Here is a 15,945-nt window from a genome sequence, read left to right as displayed (position 1 = left end):
GAGAGAGATGGAAGGAGAGAGGAGGCATGGAGCATCTCTCCCTGAACTTTCACCTATAAATCAAACATTCCTGCTCCGTCTCAGTTTCTCTTTCTCTTGTGGTTTCGGGGGTCGGAGTCCTCTCTTCTCTTTCCAACTCGTTACTGATGAGCACGACTCTGGCGCATGTTACCTGAAGATGTTCACCGCAGGGACATGTCGCCATTACAAAAGCAATGTGTTTGTTGCGCAAGAAAATCACAAAGTCTGGTATTCGCTATATTCTCATGCAACTGTACAGAGGGCAGTGCTGCAGCCAGGTATTAAAACCAGACAAGGCTTTAGTTACGTATTGAACAGTGACCTTGACCAGTCAGGGCGCTTAACTACGGGAGAATATTGCAACATCACAGGGGAAATATAATCAAAAAACCTGGTCTGGATGCTCAGGCGGTGTCTTCAGCAAATAAAAAAGAAATGCAATAAACTATAACTTTGACGGACATATATATATCGAACATTTTTGCGGGATGACGGCACACAAGTGGTGAAGATATTTCTAAAATCCCTGACTTGATAAAAGGCAGATGTCTTGATGGAAATTCATGACGACTGATATCTTTTCCAGAGTTTTGTCACGAGAGCGAAAGTCACTCCAAAATCTATCCCATTAGCGGTAACAGAGCAGATTTGGTGAGGACAGAAACTGTACCAAATAAATAATTTATTACAGGGTTAATGTAATGAGAATGGATTGAGGAAGGGTAAGGATAAACCTTACTCATCTAAAAATCTCAGGCCAAGGTCCACGTGTCCTTAAATAACCACGAGATGTACGGCACTCATATCAGTTAACTTTTATATAAACAAAAGCACATCACAAAAATGTACTTATGGACAACTGAACGACATTAATAACACAAATAGCTATTGAGACACTAATTTATTTGTCTGTGTTTAAAATCAATCACCTCTGATATTACATTGAAAAAACATTCCCATTTCCTGGCTTTGATGTGAACTAATTATCCAACCAGAATACATATACAATAGAAATTCTATGCATGAGATTTTCACACATCTGGGCATAGTCATGCTCATGGACAAAATTGCTTCATTAAAAGCAAATGTGGCGTGCCAGGCTACATTTTTATAAGACTCTTCAGAGGGCCGTAGATGAATGTAACGATCCAAAACACGTTCTTTGATCCATCTGAACAGGAAAAAAAAAAAGAAAAGAAACATGATCTCCGCGTCGATGCATTCCGTCCGTCTCTGCACGGAGGAGGAATGAGGTCAGGCGGAGGAGGCCCACCGAGGCACCAGTACACTGCTCCACAAAGACCTATGGGTAATTCTATGGCTATCGCCGCACAGTATGTGTTTGAACAGCTGCACAGCGGAAGAAACCCTGAGCATGTGCATCCATGAACACAGGCATGTACCAAGCACAGAAGCATGACACAAACAGCACAAACACACGAACACACACACACACACACAACACACACACACACACACACACACACACACACACACACACACACACACACACACACACACACACACACACACACACACACACACACACACACACACACACACACACACACACACACACTTCATTGACTTGGGCATCAAATTTATGCACTGTTTCCTGGATGTAAGACGTTCCTCAGCCACAGCCACAGCCGACTTGGTTTCCACTCAGCTATCTGATGTCTGGCCAAATCCAGCTTTGTGACGGATTGTGTGCTAAAACGCCTTCATGATCAAAACCTCTGTGGGGCTGAGGACTAGGATTTTTGTGTGGAAAGAACGACTGTGGGGGGATATATTTCTGTATATGTGTGTGCGCGCTCACAAACGTCGGCTCAGCAGACGGGACACTCTGAACCTCTACAGGTGGTGAACACACCTTGGCACAGGATCCTGATGTAAAACATTGACTGAGGGGGGGAGGCAAAGGGAGTACGTCTGTGAATGTCTGAGCCGCTGTGTGCTTGTGTGTGTTCCAGTTTGCTGGCATGAAGCCCAGACCCTTACCTGACATTCTGACTTTCGATGCCTCCTCGAGAACCATTTGGGCTTGGGCTTGGACTTGGACTACAGACACAGAAGAAAGACGGACAATAAATCTCTCTGCTTTTATGCACAGTTTTAAAAAAATGAATGTTTTATGTGCCGTCTAATTTATTTCACTGTTGTATCTTTCCTGCTCAAAGGCACCGTAGTACTCACTTTAGGACAAGATGCAGGTTGGCGGAGAGGCGTGGGTCTGTAAACTGCGTGGTTCGGTTGTTGTGGTCGACGAAGTAAACCCTCCCGGTGGCGGTGTTCCTTATCTCCCATCCAGGAGGTAGAGGACCCAGTTCCTCACAGTTCACATTACTCAGATCTCTGAAATGCACCAGAAGAGCACGCATTAAAGCATAAGTACGCAGGAATTCAAGAAAAATAGGGGCAGCGTAGGGTGGGACTGGGGACAAGAGAGACAAAACACACACACGCACACACACACACACACACACACACACACACACACACACACACACACACACCAAATTCTAGGTATAAAACATACCAAAGCACTGACTAACTGGACACGGGCGGACAGCAAGATTCCGAGATGTCTGAGAAATCACTTTTATTCTATTTTTCTTCTTCCTCCCATCTAAATTATTTACTGCTGCCCTGCAACCCCTCTCAGCTGGACTCCATGGAGACGAAAAAAGGTTCAGAAATTACAGCAGGCTCGCGATGCTGGCGCTGACTGCTCTGTTTCGCAGCGCTGGAGCCAAAAGGGACCAAAGCCTCTCGAGCGATGAGAACTTGGCAGCTAAGACATCTGCTAATGTTGGAGCTGTCTGAGGAGCACCCGGTGAGGTGTGGCGTGACCAATAGCCTCCTATCAAGGGCTATAAAAACATCATCTATCACTCATATACGGATAGAATGCGAGCAGTGGCCAGGTATTATAATATCAGTCATGTTTTATTGATAGCGTCTGGGGTGCAGTAAAGCCTGTCTTTGCAAAAGTAGATCTACGAGTGTGCGCGTTTCTTTTGGAATATGGTAATCAATAGGACACACATGCCTGACTGAAGATTGCCCTCGAGCCTCTGGTATTGCTGATTGAGACCCATGTGCTGTTGGCCATGTGTCCCAGAAGCGAGGGCCTTTCTGCGCTCGTGCCAGAGGAGCGAATCGTACGGAGCCCCGTGACACGGGTCTCCTCACAGCGTGTCAGGCCCGTAACCAGCTGCAGGTTTACGGAAAACTACAAGGGGACCAGGACTAAGAGACCGTGACACGAGTTATGTGTAATGTCAGTCGTGATGGTAAATTCGGGAGGACCGTAAGGAATGATAACGGATCTAAGCATCTGTGGAAAGCCCAATTTCTCATGTATGCATTTTATTATTCTTGTTTTATATATTTTACAGTTTATACGGTGGACTACACAAAGTAGCAATAGAGACCTTTTTCTCCCTGAAGCCACAGATACTGTGGTGGACTTACCTTGGTACTCTGGGGTCATGCCACGTGCTGACCCCCGTCTGAGTGTGGAGAAAGTACACTTGGCCTTGCTGCGTGGTCCTCTGCTCTGTAGGAGGACATAAAAATGGGATTAACAAAATGCGAGATCTGGACATCCATGGTTATACAATCATGTGAATCCAATTATAAAACGGAGGAACTACAACATTTTTGCCTAAACCTTGGCGGGTCAAATGTTTAAAATAAATGGAAAACGAAATTGAGTTTAATTCATGTGCCACATGCAGACAGATTGTGTTTATAAGAGAGATCACACAGATGGAGATAAAAGGACCGTCTGAGTGAGTAGAGATCCCAAGAGGCAGCCAGGAGAGGAGGCGGAGGAGGAGGAGGGGAGGGGGGGAGGTGAGAGACAGGGTGAAGAACATTGGAGCGGAAAGGAGAGGAGAGATGGGGTTGTCTGAATTTCGAGTTGGTGAGCTCATTCATCACCGCCTGACAGAGATATTTCCACGAGACGGCCTGCCAGAGAGCTCTTCTGGCATCCCTTTGGACCTACCGCCCGGCTTTAACATGCATGTGCACATAACCCTCCAAGCCCACGCCCACCCCCGATGAGCGCACGATATATGTTCGACACACGGGGCGACATGTCTTGGCCGGTGTTCGCTAACATGAGGAGAACCAGAGGCGCTGACAGGCTTTTGCAGGAGCTGCCCTGAGAATTAAGAAAGCAAGGACAGAGACGGAGACAGCGTAGAGAGAGAGACAAGTTGCTAGGAGCCTCCTAATCTGAAGGACTGAGAGCAAAGATATGCCTCCCTGGCTCCGGCTCAAAATCCTACAGAAGATTTTACGGCGAGGATAAACACAACTCCCACGGGCTGTGTGCGGGATCGCAGCTTGTGCGTGTGTATGTGCGTTTGCTTTTACATGAATGCGTCTGATTGTTTGACTGTGTGCAGACAGGAGAACAGAGAGAGGGGGTGGGGTTAGGGGTGGGGGGAGAATGGCTGCCGCCAGCCTTTAACAGCCAGATCAATTCAATTAGATTGTCTAAAATGGAGCCAGTATTTCAGACTCCTTGTTGTGGAGCTGCAGCGTCATCGGAGCGGTCGCTGGACTGAATGAGGACACAGATTAGCTGGTTTACTGAGCCCACTGTTGAGCAGGGAGGGAGGGCAGAGGAGAAGCAATTAACAAGACGACATTACAACGATGACACGATTCATAGCAGAAGTAGAGGTGGCTTTTCATAGAGGATAAAAACCCTCCCCAACATACTTTAGTGCAGTCAGAATATTAATTATTTATCTTTCTAAAGAAAGGAAAGGAAAGGCCGTACAGTATTGATCGCTTAGTGCTGCACCTTCCAAACGTTTTGTCAGATGCCCCGTCAGATGAACTCAAGAACCCCTTCAACATCACCATCACTACACAAAATATAACTAAAAGTAGCATACAGGGCTGAGCAATAAAGCTAGATGTGCTTGCTTCCCACTAACCATATCCCTCAGGGAGGTCCGGGGGCGTGTGCAGGTGAGTTCTGCTCATGTAGTTGCGGTGCCTCTGGGAGCGGACCCGTCTCTCCTGGGCCCGGTGGTCACCGTCGATGGGCGGCAGCACTGTGGTGGGCGTGGCCCCGTTCGTGGTGACGGGCGTGTTCTCGTCCACGATGCAGCTGAGAGGCCGGCCAGGGCTGGAGTACTCTGACGCAGGCCTGAGAGGGGCAAGGGGGAACGGAGAAGACCAAGAAGGTGAGGTAGTGGAACGAAGGCAGCGCATACCAGATCCACTCCTTCTTACCTTTCAAAATAAAAACTGTAGACATGCAAACTGCGTAACTGTTTATAAGAGGAAAATTCTCTTAGAGCATTTTGCTTTAAGGACACTCAATAAAATAGCTTACAGTAGCTAAGGCTATACAACAGTAGACCTCAGACACACTGCCAGATGCTGCTCTGGGTCATTAGGATCCTGGTCGGTCATCTGGCTGACTGAATCTATTCCAACATTTTATTAGAAAGTACTGCAACTGTAGCAAATTTTGTATTGCTGTCGGTATGAAAAGTTTTGATGTGAAATATCTGCATGCAAGTATTCCACATCTTCATGTTGTTTATTTGTCACCAGCTCGCTGTGTGCTGGCCTTAAGAAAAAGGTTGTATAAGACGGTATAATAGGATTGAAAAGGAGAAAGTCACCTTTACTAACACAAAGCAGAAAATCATTAGGAAGCATTTAAGAAGTCTTTAGGTGCTTACTGATAAATCCATACAGTGCAGCACACAAACGGACCATCAAAAACAAAATAACTGAGAGTGCCTGAGGTCAAGCTCGGTAAGAGCTGATAAAAAGAAGCTCAATACAAAAGACAGAGACAGAGTGGTGGGAAGAGATGCCTCTATTTCCGCTCTTGTCAGCTCCGTGACTTCCCTGGCTCTACCACATCATTAAACACCACTGTCTGGAGCAGTCTGTCTGACACCCTTTCTTTTTTTTTTTCTTTTTTTTTTAGAGCAGCCAACTCCAGTTTTGGACAGACTACCCCAATTTGGGAGCACTGGGGTCAGAGATGTCTTCCGTCGGCCTGCTGGCGTTTGGTTTGAGAGGTCTGGGTTTGAGTTTCTGCGGGCTGCACAGTGTACTCACCTGGTAGGCCTCTCCCACTGTGTGGTGCGTGTGATGTGGTTCAAGTACTGGATTCGTCCAGACGCGGTCCTCCTTTCCTCCCAGCTGGTGGAGGAAACACACACAGACGCAGCGGTGAGCGGACACGGTTAACCAGACACAGAACCATCTAGCAGCGCTCTGTCTCACCACATGCTAATATCATATTACGTATATACCAGCATTTATTTATTTATTATAGAAATTGCAACTCACTCTCAAATATCCCCCCCCCGAGATGATAAAGAGATTTCCCCCAGTCTTGCTCACCCATCGGGGAGATCATTGTCAAACAGCCGACTGCAGTCCACCACAGGGCCTCCGCTGCCTATCCGGTCCCTAGACTGCAGGCTCACTGCAGCAACACATGGCAGACAGATGCACACACGCCATTACTAGACAGCAGATCACAGTCGCAGATATTTTATCAGAGCACAAAATGGAGCTATATATCTTTATGAGGAACAGGAATGGGGTTCAGTGGTATCCAGGAGGGTCTGGTGAAAAGGGAAGATGCATTTTCATCTTTTCCATCTGCAGGGAGGGTCTGGTGTTATGAAATCTAACCCAAATTTTATACGAGGACTGTGATAGTATAGAGTTTATATGCTGTTTATGGTTTGAATCAGCATGCAAGCAACAAAACAGAACATGATTAATACAAACTGTCAAAGCATAAAAGATGACGATACTTTTAAGGAAAATACTGAAATGACTTTCAACTTAAATAGTTGGCCTTGGCTTTATCATCGTTTCCTCTTAAATGCTGCCCATTAGTGGTTACTATATATCACCCTTCTTGAAAATGTAATACAACATGCTGTACATCTGACCTCATGTTGAATAAAACCGTCAGTGTGAAGACTGTTTTAGGTTTTTGTGTAGCTTCCATTTACTTCTTAATTAAAATGATGGTTTTGCCAAAACTTTTTGTGCGTCCAAATGCATTGTTGTTTTTGCGTGTCCATCGGTACTCACCCACTATCTGGCCTCTGACTGTGTCACTGTCATTGGGACTCAGCTTGTTCAAGTCTAGTCTCTGGTCTGTGGAGTGAGAGCACAGAAAAAAGAGGAAGTGGAGCACAGCAGTTAAAGAGACAGAGAGACAACACCACAGGACACAGAGGAAATTAGAATAAAGATGAAAGAAGAAGCAGAAAAGAGAATATTCATCAGTGTCAGGGATTTACATGCAAACTAGCATGTGTTGGGAGGCATTTTTTTCCTGCCCTGTATCATTTACATCACTCAGAGTCAATTCCTCTCCTGCTCATTATCCGTCCCTCATTCTTCTGTCTGCAGACCACAGCTTGGCTTTGCCCCGGAACAGATGGTCTGGTCCGTGGAACAGCCACGGGCTGTAAAAATCTCACTGAGCACCGCTACACAGCGGGCTTCAGTTCAAATACAGAGGTCAAACATTTGACAAATTTCAGCACAAAGCCTGCACTATTCTGCTCGGTCTTAGCATGGACATGAACTTCTGCCAAAGTCTGGAAACTCTTTGTCTGAACTTCTTAAAAGTCTACGGAATTTAAGAGTGAGGGAGAAAGAGAGAGAGAGATGGGGCGGAAAGGGGAAAAAAATGTCCAAGTTGCCTGCAGACATGAGAAATGCCACTATCTGCTCTCTGTTGTCTGGGTGTCATGCAGATCAGCTCAGGATGTCTGTCTAGACTAAACAGGGACCAAAACAGGGGATGGCCAAACCGTAACAAGGCTGGCCGGAGGTCAGCAGCCTCAGAGAAAAACAGAAAACACACACAGAATGTATGCAGAAGTGCACTCTCTTTGAGATGCATTTAAGTCAATGCCAATGCAGACTTACAGAGATGCAGGCACACTGCAATTATGCATAAATGTTACAGTAAACCCAAGACACTCTACAATTATACACAAATGTTTTGGTCAACCCAATGCCCTCTCTACGGCCCGTTGAGGGGACAAAACTATGCGCAGGAAAAACAAAAGAATGACAAATACTCACGGGGAGAGAGAGCGACCACAACAGAGCGAACACAACAAATCTACGCTTACACTTTAATAGCTCTACAATTATGCATGTCTGCTTGAAATGACCGGCTGTCTAGATCAGCAGACGGAGATAGAGGGAGGTTTATCACAATGGCATTTTGTGTTTGTGTGTGTGTGTGTCTATGGAGGAGACTGAAAGGGAGACTAAGGGGTGAGGAGGAGGCCAGGAGAGAACGGAAATGCAGAGGCAAAGCACTCACAGCTGTGGCACAAGGTTCAGGTTTCCTGAGTCGCTCCAGGAAAGAAACAGTGTTGGGGGCTTCTAGGAAACGCGGTGGGATTCTTTCCCATTTCTTTCCCAGAAGGCTGCTGGGCCCGGCGAGCAGGTACCAGCGCGCCACGCAGGAAAAATCGCTCGTAGACCGCTTTGTTGAAGCTACAACCGTCTGGCACTGCTTTTACCGGGAGCCATTTACAAAAGCCCCCATCTCATTTATCTATTTAGCTCCTGACATGAGACATTTTTACTGTAATTGTAAGGGCGATGTTGATTGGCTCTTCCTGTTCTGGCAGGGGGCAGAGTGTTGACCCCTCTCACACACAGGTCTGGCCTCTGTCAGATGCAGTGAGGGGGGAAAGGACACTAAAAAGGAGCTACTCTATGTTCTGTCACTTAGGCCTGACAACAGCACCGTGGTATTAATAACTTCTGGTTCTCATCACACCACAGGTACATGTGTGGCCTGATGGATTAGTGAATCATTTTCCCATTAGGGCATGAATACTGCATTTAATAATTTAGGAGTAACTCTCCAACCCAGTAGAGAGAATAATGAACAAAGATGACTAACCAACGAATAAATAGCTCACTTAAGTAGAACAAACAAGTTGTGTGAAGTTGCTGTACTACAATTATTTCATTTTCAGAACAAGACAAAAGAGAATATGGGAAAAAAGTGTTTGGTCTCAGCACTTCAATACAGCTGACTGCATATACAGTGATTTAATCATCAGCAGAATAACACTCAATGCTGTAAAACAACATCTTTGGAGTAAAACAGTACAAACAAATATCAGTCTGTTGTCGAAAAAAACACAATTACAGCATTTTATCCTATCAGACTTTTCCATGCACAGATATTAAGGCTTTTTAAGAATCCAAAAGGTGGGCAATATTGTATGACACAAACTTTGACCGATTTACTCTATTCAAGAGTTAAAAGGTGCCCCATGGAGTTTTCTCGTATATAAACAAATAGATCTGTAATGGTTCCTATGTTTTGGCTGAACTGTCGCAGTACGGGGGTAAAGTCAAGTGCACACAGCTGCATGCACAATACTCTGTATGTTAATTGGTGCACTAAGACCAAAGTTCCAAAGCACGAGTTCTGCCAGGAAACTTTTAGCTCTACGCCGTTAGAATAGGTGCTGAAGACAGTACTACACACTGATTGCCCTACAAGTCAGTCACACTTTGGCGAGCGCAATTGAAACGCCAGAGCTTCCGGACAGCAACGGAGAGAGTTGGGTATTAGACGAGATTGGTGAGTCGGTTGCTGCACTGTTGTAGGGGATGTGAATGGAAACGCACCCAAAATGCTAACGCACATTCAACTGCATCACAGAGATGTGCCAATCACCTGTATGATAACTGTTTAGGTGCTTTTAATGGTAAAATACAGCCACGGTAGAACTTATTAAACTTATTAATGTTGCTCAGGAGTGGTTTATTTACAAAAGGTTAAAAAGTGACATTTGTTAACAGTTACACCCCTCCAGACAAAAGTTATGTAAATTTAGGTTTAATCACTAAAACACATTGTTTGCATCCTTAAGGCTTGACAAACGTGTGATTTTTTTATATTTTTGAAACGTGCATATTTACATGTTGGACTGTCCTTTTTGGCGCATTGCTGTCTTTCTTTGCATGTTACCGTGGAATAGTGTAAAACTGGAAGCAGGTCTGTGTTGCAGGTGCATGTCTGTCTTTGTGCACCCTGCAAACCAAATATGGACCCACTTGTAAATGCATTTTATTTAGTGCTACTAGTGGTCAAAAACTCCACAGGGTACCTTTAATATACAACACATGGCTCCTTTCCACATGCCAGAGTCCCATTCAGCTTAAACATTTGAAACGTAGTAAGAATTGGAGTAATACTGACACTTACAGCCTGTGTCTTTAAGGCGGTTGATTGCGTTGGACAGAAGGCGGACACAGCCCAGGAACCCAGCCCCTTGCTTCTTGTGAATCTTCTTGTGATTCCACACACTGATGGTGATGGAGTCTGATTTTCCGATGTATCTGAGGGGAAAGAGGAAAGGAAACATAATTAAGATTCAATAACGGCTCTCTCATAGACGCCATGAGAATCACTGTGTGACTAGGTGAAACATAATTGCTCATCTAATTAAAGCTGTTTAAAGATGTAACAGCTAACGTGTTGACAAGAGTCATGCTCAGGATGTCCTCAGCAGAGACACATCCGCTACAGAGGCTAGCACATGACACATAACAAGTCACAGTAGGGACATGGAGAGTGGAACGGAACAGGAAGGCGGGGTGGCCGAGAGGGATTTTCCAGCCGGCGTATGTGAACGTGTGAATCTGACCCGGAGCGTCTGCGTATGAGACGGAGCACCATGTGCAGACTGTGATCCTGTGAATCATTTATTCACAGCAGCCCCTCCACACATATCAGGAGGAGTGAGAGAGGAGACATACAGTACTGAGAGATGACGTGAAATTTTAATGGTGCAACTTTTAAAAACACTTTAAATAATCTGTCAGACGGTGGAAAAATGTCTACGTTCGTTCTACTAAAGGGCTATTTCAAATTAGGCAGACATAAAGCGTTCAGGTCTAGAGCCCCTTTTGGTTTTTGTGTTTGCAAACCTGACGCTTTATGAAAAATGAAGGCCACTACTTCTCCCTAACTTATGAAAATCACAAATGACCAGCTTGATTATACCAGCTTAATTGAAAATGTAATGGTTATAAACAGTCATCAATCATGCTGTAAAACATGGAGGGGTTGTTTGCCTCTGAGTAAACAATTTTAAAGCAGTTCAGGGAAAAGTTTGTTGACTATACTGTAAATAATACTGCATTCACATCTGCTGGAAAATCACGGTATTTCCTACATGATTCTACGTTCTTAACTGAGGACGTTGTGGATAAGCATCACATAGTAAAAGGAAGCACTCAATCAATAATTGCAGAACAAAAGATAACAAGATTAAGTTTACAGCAATGCTAGCTGCACTGTGAGGCTGTACTCTAGCAGAGTGGTGCTTTGAGTCCAATGTCAGCATGCTAAGATGCTCAGTGCTAACAAGCTGATGTGAAGCAGGTGTAATGTTGACCATAATGACAATCTTAGTTTAGCATGTTAGCGTGCTAACATTCACCAACTAGCGCTAAACACAAAGTGCAGCTAAGGCTGATGGGAATGTCATTAATTTTGCAGGTACTTGGTCATAAAACAAAGTATAGAACAATGGAAATTTGACCTAATTATGATTAGGTCAAATTTCTATATGAAAAAAGAGAACATAAATGTGAGAATGAAATGTTATAGAAACAGATGAGTAGAACGGGCATTGAAGTGTTTTCTGCGGCATTAAAAAAATGGTGATTGTTGTCAGTTGCTATGGTGACAACATACGTTAATGTGTCCGTAAAGTGTTATTGTAGCACACGCAAAAAAAAGCAGATGCAGCTCTGGAGAAGGATGTAAAATAAACTAGCAAAAAAGATTTTGAAGAATCCTCAGTGTTTCAGATGTTACATTTTCATATTAGCTTTTCTTGAGTTTGATATTTTTTGCATTACATTTGTAGGTTGTCAGGTGTTATGGTGATTATGTAGGTGAAGGGGCCGTTAGAACCAGTGCTGCCTTTGACCACCAGCCCACTGTTCGGCTCATTTTCTGTAACCTGTGTAGCAATAACTCATGGCGGAGTTAGCAAGCTAACTAACTAGCTAGCTTGCTAATTCCACCATACTTTAATGCTACACTGGTTACAGAGCTGAAAAAAGTTCTCACTTATCTGGCATGTGCTTTCCTACGCTGTGACAGGAGTGTGTGGATGACGTATTCAGTAGTTTAACTGTACTCATGTACTCTGGCTCTCGTCAGTTTAGTTTAGACACATAAAAATGACTGCCGCTTTGACCATCGTGCTATGTTGATTTGAGTGGAAATGCCTGTCCTACTCCTATTCTATTTCTTTGTGTCAACGTCATGGCTGCACAAGAGGAAAAGTCAAGGGATCACTAGAGGCAGTAGGCTTCAACCTCTGGGAACCATGAATGTGTATATAAGATTGAATGACAATCCATCCAATAATTGTCATGATGTGTCGAAGTGGTGAACGGACTGATTGACCAACACTGCCATTCCTTGAACCATAGTGATTGTGTAGCTAAAGACAACAACGTTAAAGGAGCAAGTGATGTGAAAGTAAAGAACATGGTCAGGTAACTGTGTTGTATACAGACAGCCAAAGGTGTGTAGGGAATGAGAAGAGACAACAGACCGATCATTTTCTGACTGTCTGTGTATATCTCCCCCCTGCTCTCCTCTCTCCATCTCCTTGTGTTTCAGGCAAGGCTGAGGGTGGGATAATATCTCACCATGTGAACCTGTTGTGGCACATCTGCTCGGGTGGGCTCCCTCCATTTTAAAACTAATCACCCGTACGGTTCGCAGAACTGCATCCCACTGTAATTATCATGCTGCTTACCGAAAGGGATGTGAAACAATGGGGCTGTGAGTAAGACGTCTGGACATTTTGAGTCGATGCCAAATGCCTGTCTGGGGTGCGATGTGAGCGAGAGCTGCAATGTCAGACAGACGTGACGGGAGGGGAAGTATTATAACCAAACTCCAGTCATCTGGATCACCCTCCATGTAATAAAATTCATTAGTCTGGCTTAGATTTTTAATACCAGTCATAGGCAATCACACGCACACGCACACACACACACACACACACACACACACACACAATGGGAAAATTGCAATAAAATGGGAAAATTGCAATAAAAGGAAAAAAGCAGCAGATTTAAAGAGTCAGATGTGCTTTCTAAATACATCCTTTTATATGGCAGACTGCATTCATACAAGAAGCATCTTTGGCACAGTTTTTACTAGCTTTGTCCTGCACGTTACTGCCAAGAACATATGGTCAAAGTGAAAGAAAAACATTTCATTTCAGCAAAACTAGAGTCACAATACAAACAGCACAAGAGGGAAGGCCCGACCCTAACATTCACCAGACGGGACTGGAACCTTCTGATGTATGATTGACAGACATCTTACGCTTTTCTTTATTCTAGTAACACCAAGTATCTAGTAAAACCATTAATGGCAATGCTGTTTAAATGGGTGCTTACATAGATATTCAGCTTGGCTTGTGGGAGGAAAATGGATGCATGTGTGGGCGTAAATAATTTCGGTCTAGACTATGTACTTAACATTGCAGATTTATAATTTAATAATGCCGTATTTGAAGGACTCCTAATTAACTGAAACTGATTGAGTGCACACTGGAGGGAGACTACAAAAAATGCTTGAAAAACACTTCATGACACTATGAAGATAAAGGTCCTCCAAAAACATCATTACATTACTAATAATCGCTGTGTCCTTGTCCTCTACAAACTGACAACAGCAGAGGTTGTTATGTTTATGTTTCATTAATTACAACCGTATCCTGTAGTTGTTAGAGAGTCTGTTTTAGTGTCTGAGACGGGGCAGCCAGATAGACCGCCTGCTGTCCTTGGCATGTCGGCCACATCCTGCAACAGTGCTGAAGGGTCACAGTTCACAGGCTAGTTTGTTGGCTGTGACCAATGAAACCCTGGACACACAAACACGCACACTATTTCTACACTTTCAAATGATTACACACAAACAAAAAAATAGAGTCACTGCCAACAGCTTTAATGCACTAGGCCGTTGTCAGAACACCAGGTGTTGCAGGCCCCGTTTTAATAAGCATGAGCTAGCCAGACGGCTTTCTAGCCTGCTCAATTAAAACACACCACCTGAGAGTCCTTGTGCGGGGCCATGACGATAAACACTACAGACAGTAAAGGGGGTACACTGACGTTAAACTGGCAAAGAAACACCAGTCATTTGCACATAAACTCCAGTCAGCTACGTCTGGTGGTGCTCCTGGGACAAACTAAAGCAGAGAAGCTCTGTGCTCTCCTCTCCATCGATCCATCTTTTTGAAGACACACACGCACACACGCACACACGCACACACACGACTTTTCCCCCCTCTTGTCAAATGGGACATGAGCCGCTAATTCAAGAGCCTTGTAGAGAGAGGGTCCTGTAGCCCCGGCAACCAAACAAACGGAGACATGTGCTTCCTCTCGCTCGTTGGCTATGCACGACGGTTGGGTAAACACCGGGGCGAATACTGGAAACTTTCACTCTCACATTTTCACTCACGCGCCCCGGCTCTGCTTTTTTTTTTTCCAGGTTGCCTTCAGGGGACAAACCATCTTTGGGAAAAGGCAATCAGAGTACAACAAGACATGCACGTGTTTCAGTCAATGGAAGAAAATACTATTGGAGACGCACTCCTTTTTCGGTCTCTGTAAACGCCGCGCGGAGGGACGTTTTTAGACTCTTTGCTGGTGTTGAAGGGTTATGTCATTACATAATATCTAAATAAGTGAGAGGCCAGATGCAAGAGCTGTTTGCATCTTTATTATTATTATATTCCTTTATCTGTTACTGTTTAGGTCTTGTTAATGACACAGCCTGCCGCTTCTCAGTGTGCTCACTTATTGAGGTTAAATAAAGAAAGACGTAAAAATTGTGAGGCATTACAATGGCCCCGAGCGGTGGGCCTCAAACTGCTGTTTTTAATCAGATCAAGTCTTTAGGAAGGCGGGAGGTATTCAAATAAACCAAGAAGGAATCTGATTTTTTTTGTCTTTGAGAACAGATGTGAGAAATGCCTGTGTTTAGGTGTCTGGGACTCACAGGTCATAGTGTTGATTCCACTTTGGGTCGAGTGTGTTCCTCACAGTGTCTGTCGAGTGGCATTGGCCTGAACCATCCACAACGACCTTGGCAAAGGGATCGGGGAGGCCTGCGGGGAGAGAGGAACACACAATGACCACACTCAGCCACATTCGGCAAGAATAAATAACAGATAAGATCAATTTAACAAGACACATATGACAACACAACACAGCGGTGTGGGCTTGTTACATGGCAGATGGGGAGGAATACAACCGAAACAGATGCTGTGGTGTCTTGAACACTGTTGTTCTCCTATGGGACCAGTCATTTTTTACTTTCATACTTTCTTTCTTAAATTTTGATTCCATAAATCAGATTATATCTAAAATAAATAATCGCCGTGTTGAATCTGTTGCAGGGCTTAACACTAACTTTTAATAGGACATCAGATGTTGTTGCCAAAAATGATGGATGCCATTCTTAGTATTTTAATTACTCAAATATAAGATGACTATGTCAGCTCTATAATGAAAATCCTGTTCGTTAGCCCGTCAATGGGTGTGCCATCTCTTGCAGCCTCCACCTCATTATGTATTTGATCTGCCTCCTCTTGTTGCTTTCAGCTCCAGGGCTCGTTTGGCCCCGTGGTTCTGTGGGATGAGCTACATTAAGCTAGCGTACTTGATTTCTGACTTATTAAGTTATATGTTGTATCAGCTTTCATTATAATTTTCCCTCCAACTCAAAGACGGCGGAATACTTCTCTAAAGGCTTCAAAAATGTCCCTTTTTGTTTTTCATTCAGGTTCATCTGGTTCTTTGTCAGTTGAG

General features: G+C 44.3%; 1 protein-coding gene across 2 annotated transcripts in view; it reads right to left on the bottom strand.

Annotated features, from left to right (window-relative positions):
- The window catches only part of LOC129098207 (E3 ubiquitin-protein ligase SMURF2), a 46,860-nt gene that overhangs the window by 10,175 nt on the left and 20,740 nt on the right, over positions 1–15,945 (bottom strand). The window contains exons 3-11 of one of the 2 annotated variants that reach the window (XM_054607193.1): positions 15,134–15,242; positions 10,289–10,428; positions 7,129–7,194; positions 6,421–6,505; positions 6,133–6,216; positions 4,986–5,200; positions 3,502–3,586; positions 2,221–2,379; positions 2,026–2,085 (exon numbers count right to left, since the gene is read on the bottom strand). In XM_054607193.1, the coding sequence (XP_054463168.1) occupies positions 2,026–2,085; positions 2,221–2,379; positions 3,502–3,586; positions 4,986–5,200; positions 6,133–6,216; positions 6,421–6,505; positions 7,129–7,194; positions 10,289–10,428; positions 15,134–15,242 (1,003 nt within the window). The remainder of the gene's footprint in view (positions 1–2,025; positions 2,086–2,220; positions 2,380–3,501; positions 3,587–4,985; positions 5,201–6,132; positions 6,217–6,420; positions 6,506–7,128; positions 7,195–10,288; positions 10,429–15,133; positions 15,243–15,945) is intronic. The other variant, XM_054607194.1, reaches the window with a different exon arrangement.

The sequence above is a fragment of the Anoplopoma fimbria genome, chromosome 11 (assembly GCF_027596085.1).
Source record: "Anoplopoma fimbria isolate UVic2021 breed Golden Eagle Sablefish chromosome 11, Afim_UVic_2022, whole genome shotgun sequence".
In the NCBI taxonomy this organism is placed as follows: Eukaryota; Metazoa; Chordata; class Actinopteri; order Perciformes; family Anoplopomatidae; genus Anoplopoma; species Anoplopoma fimbria.
The sequence above is the reverse complement of the archived record's forward strand: the minus strand, read 5'-3'. Positions and strand labels throughout refer to the sequence as shown.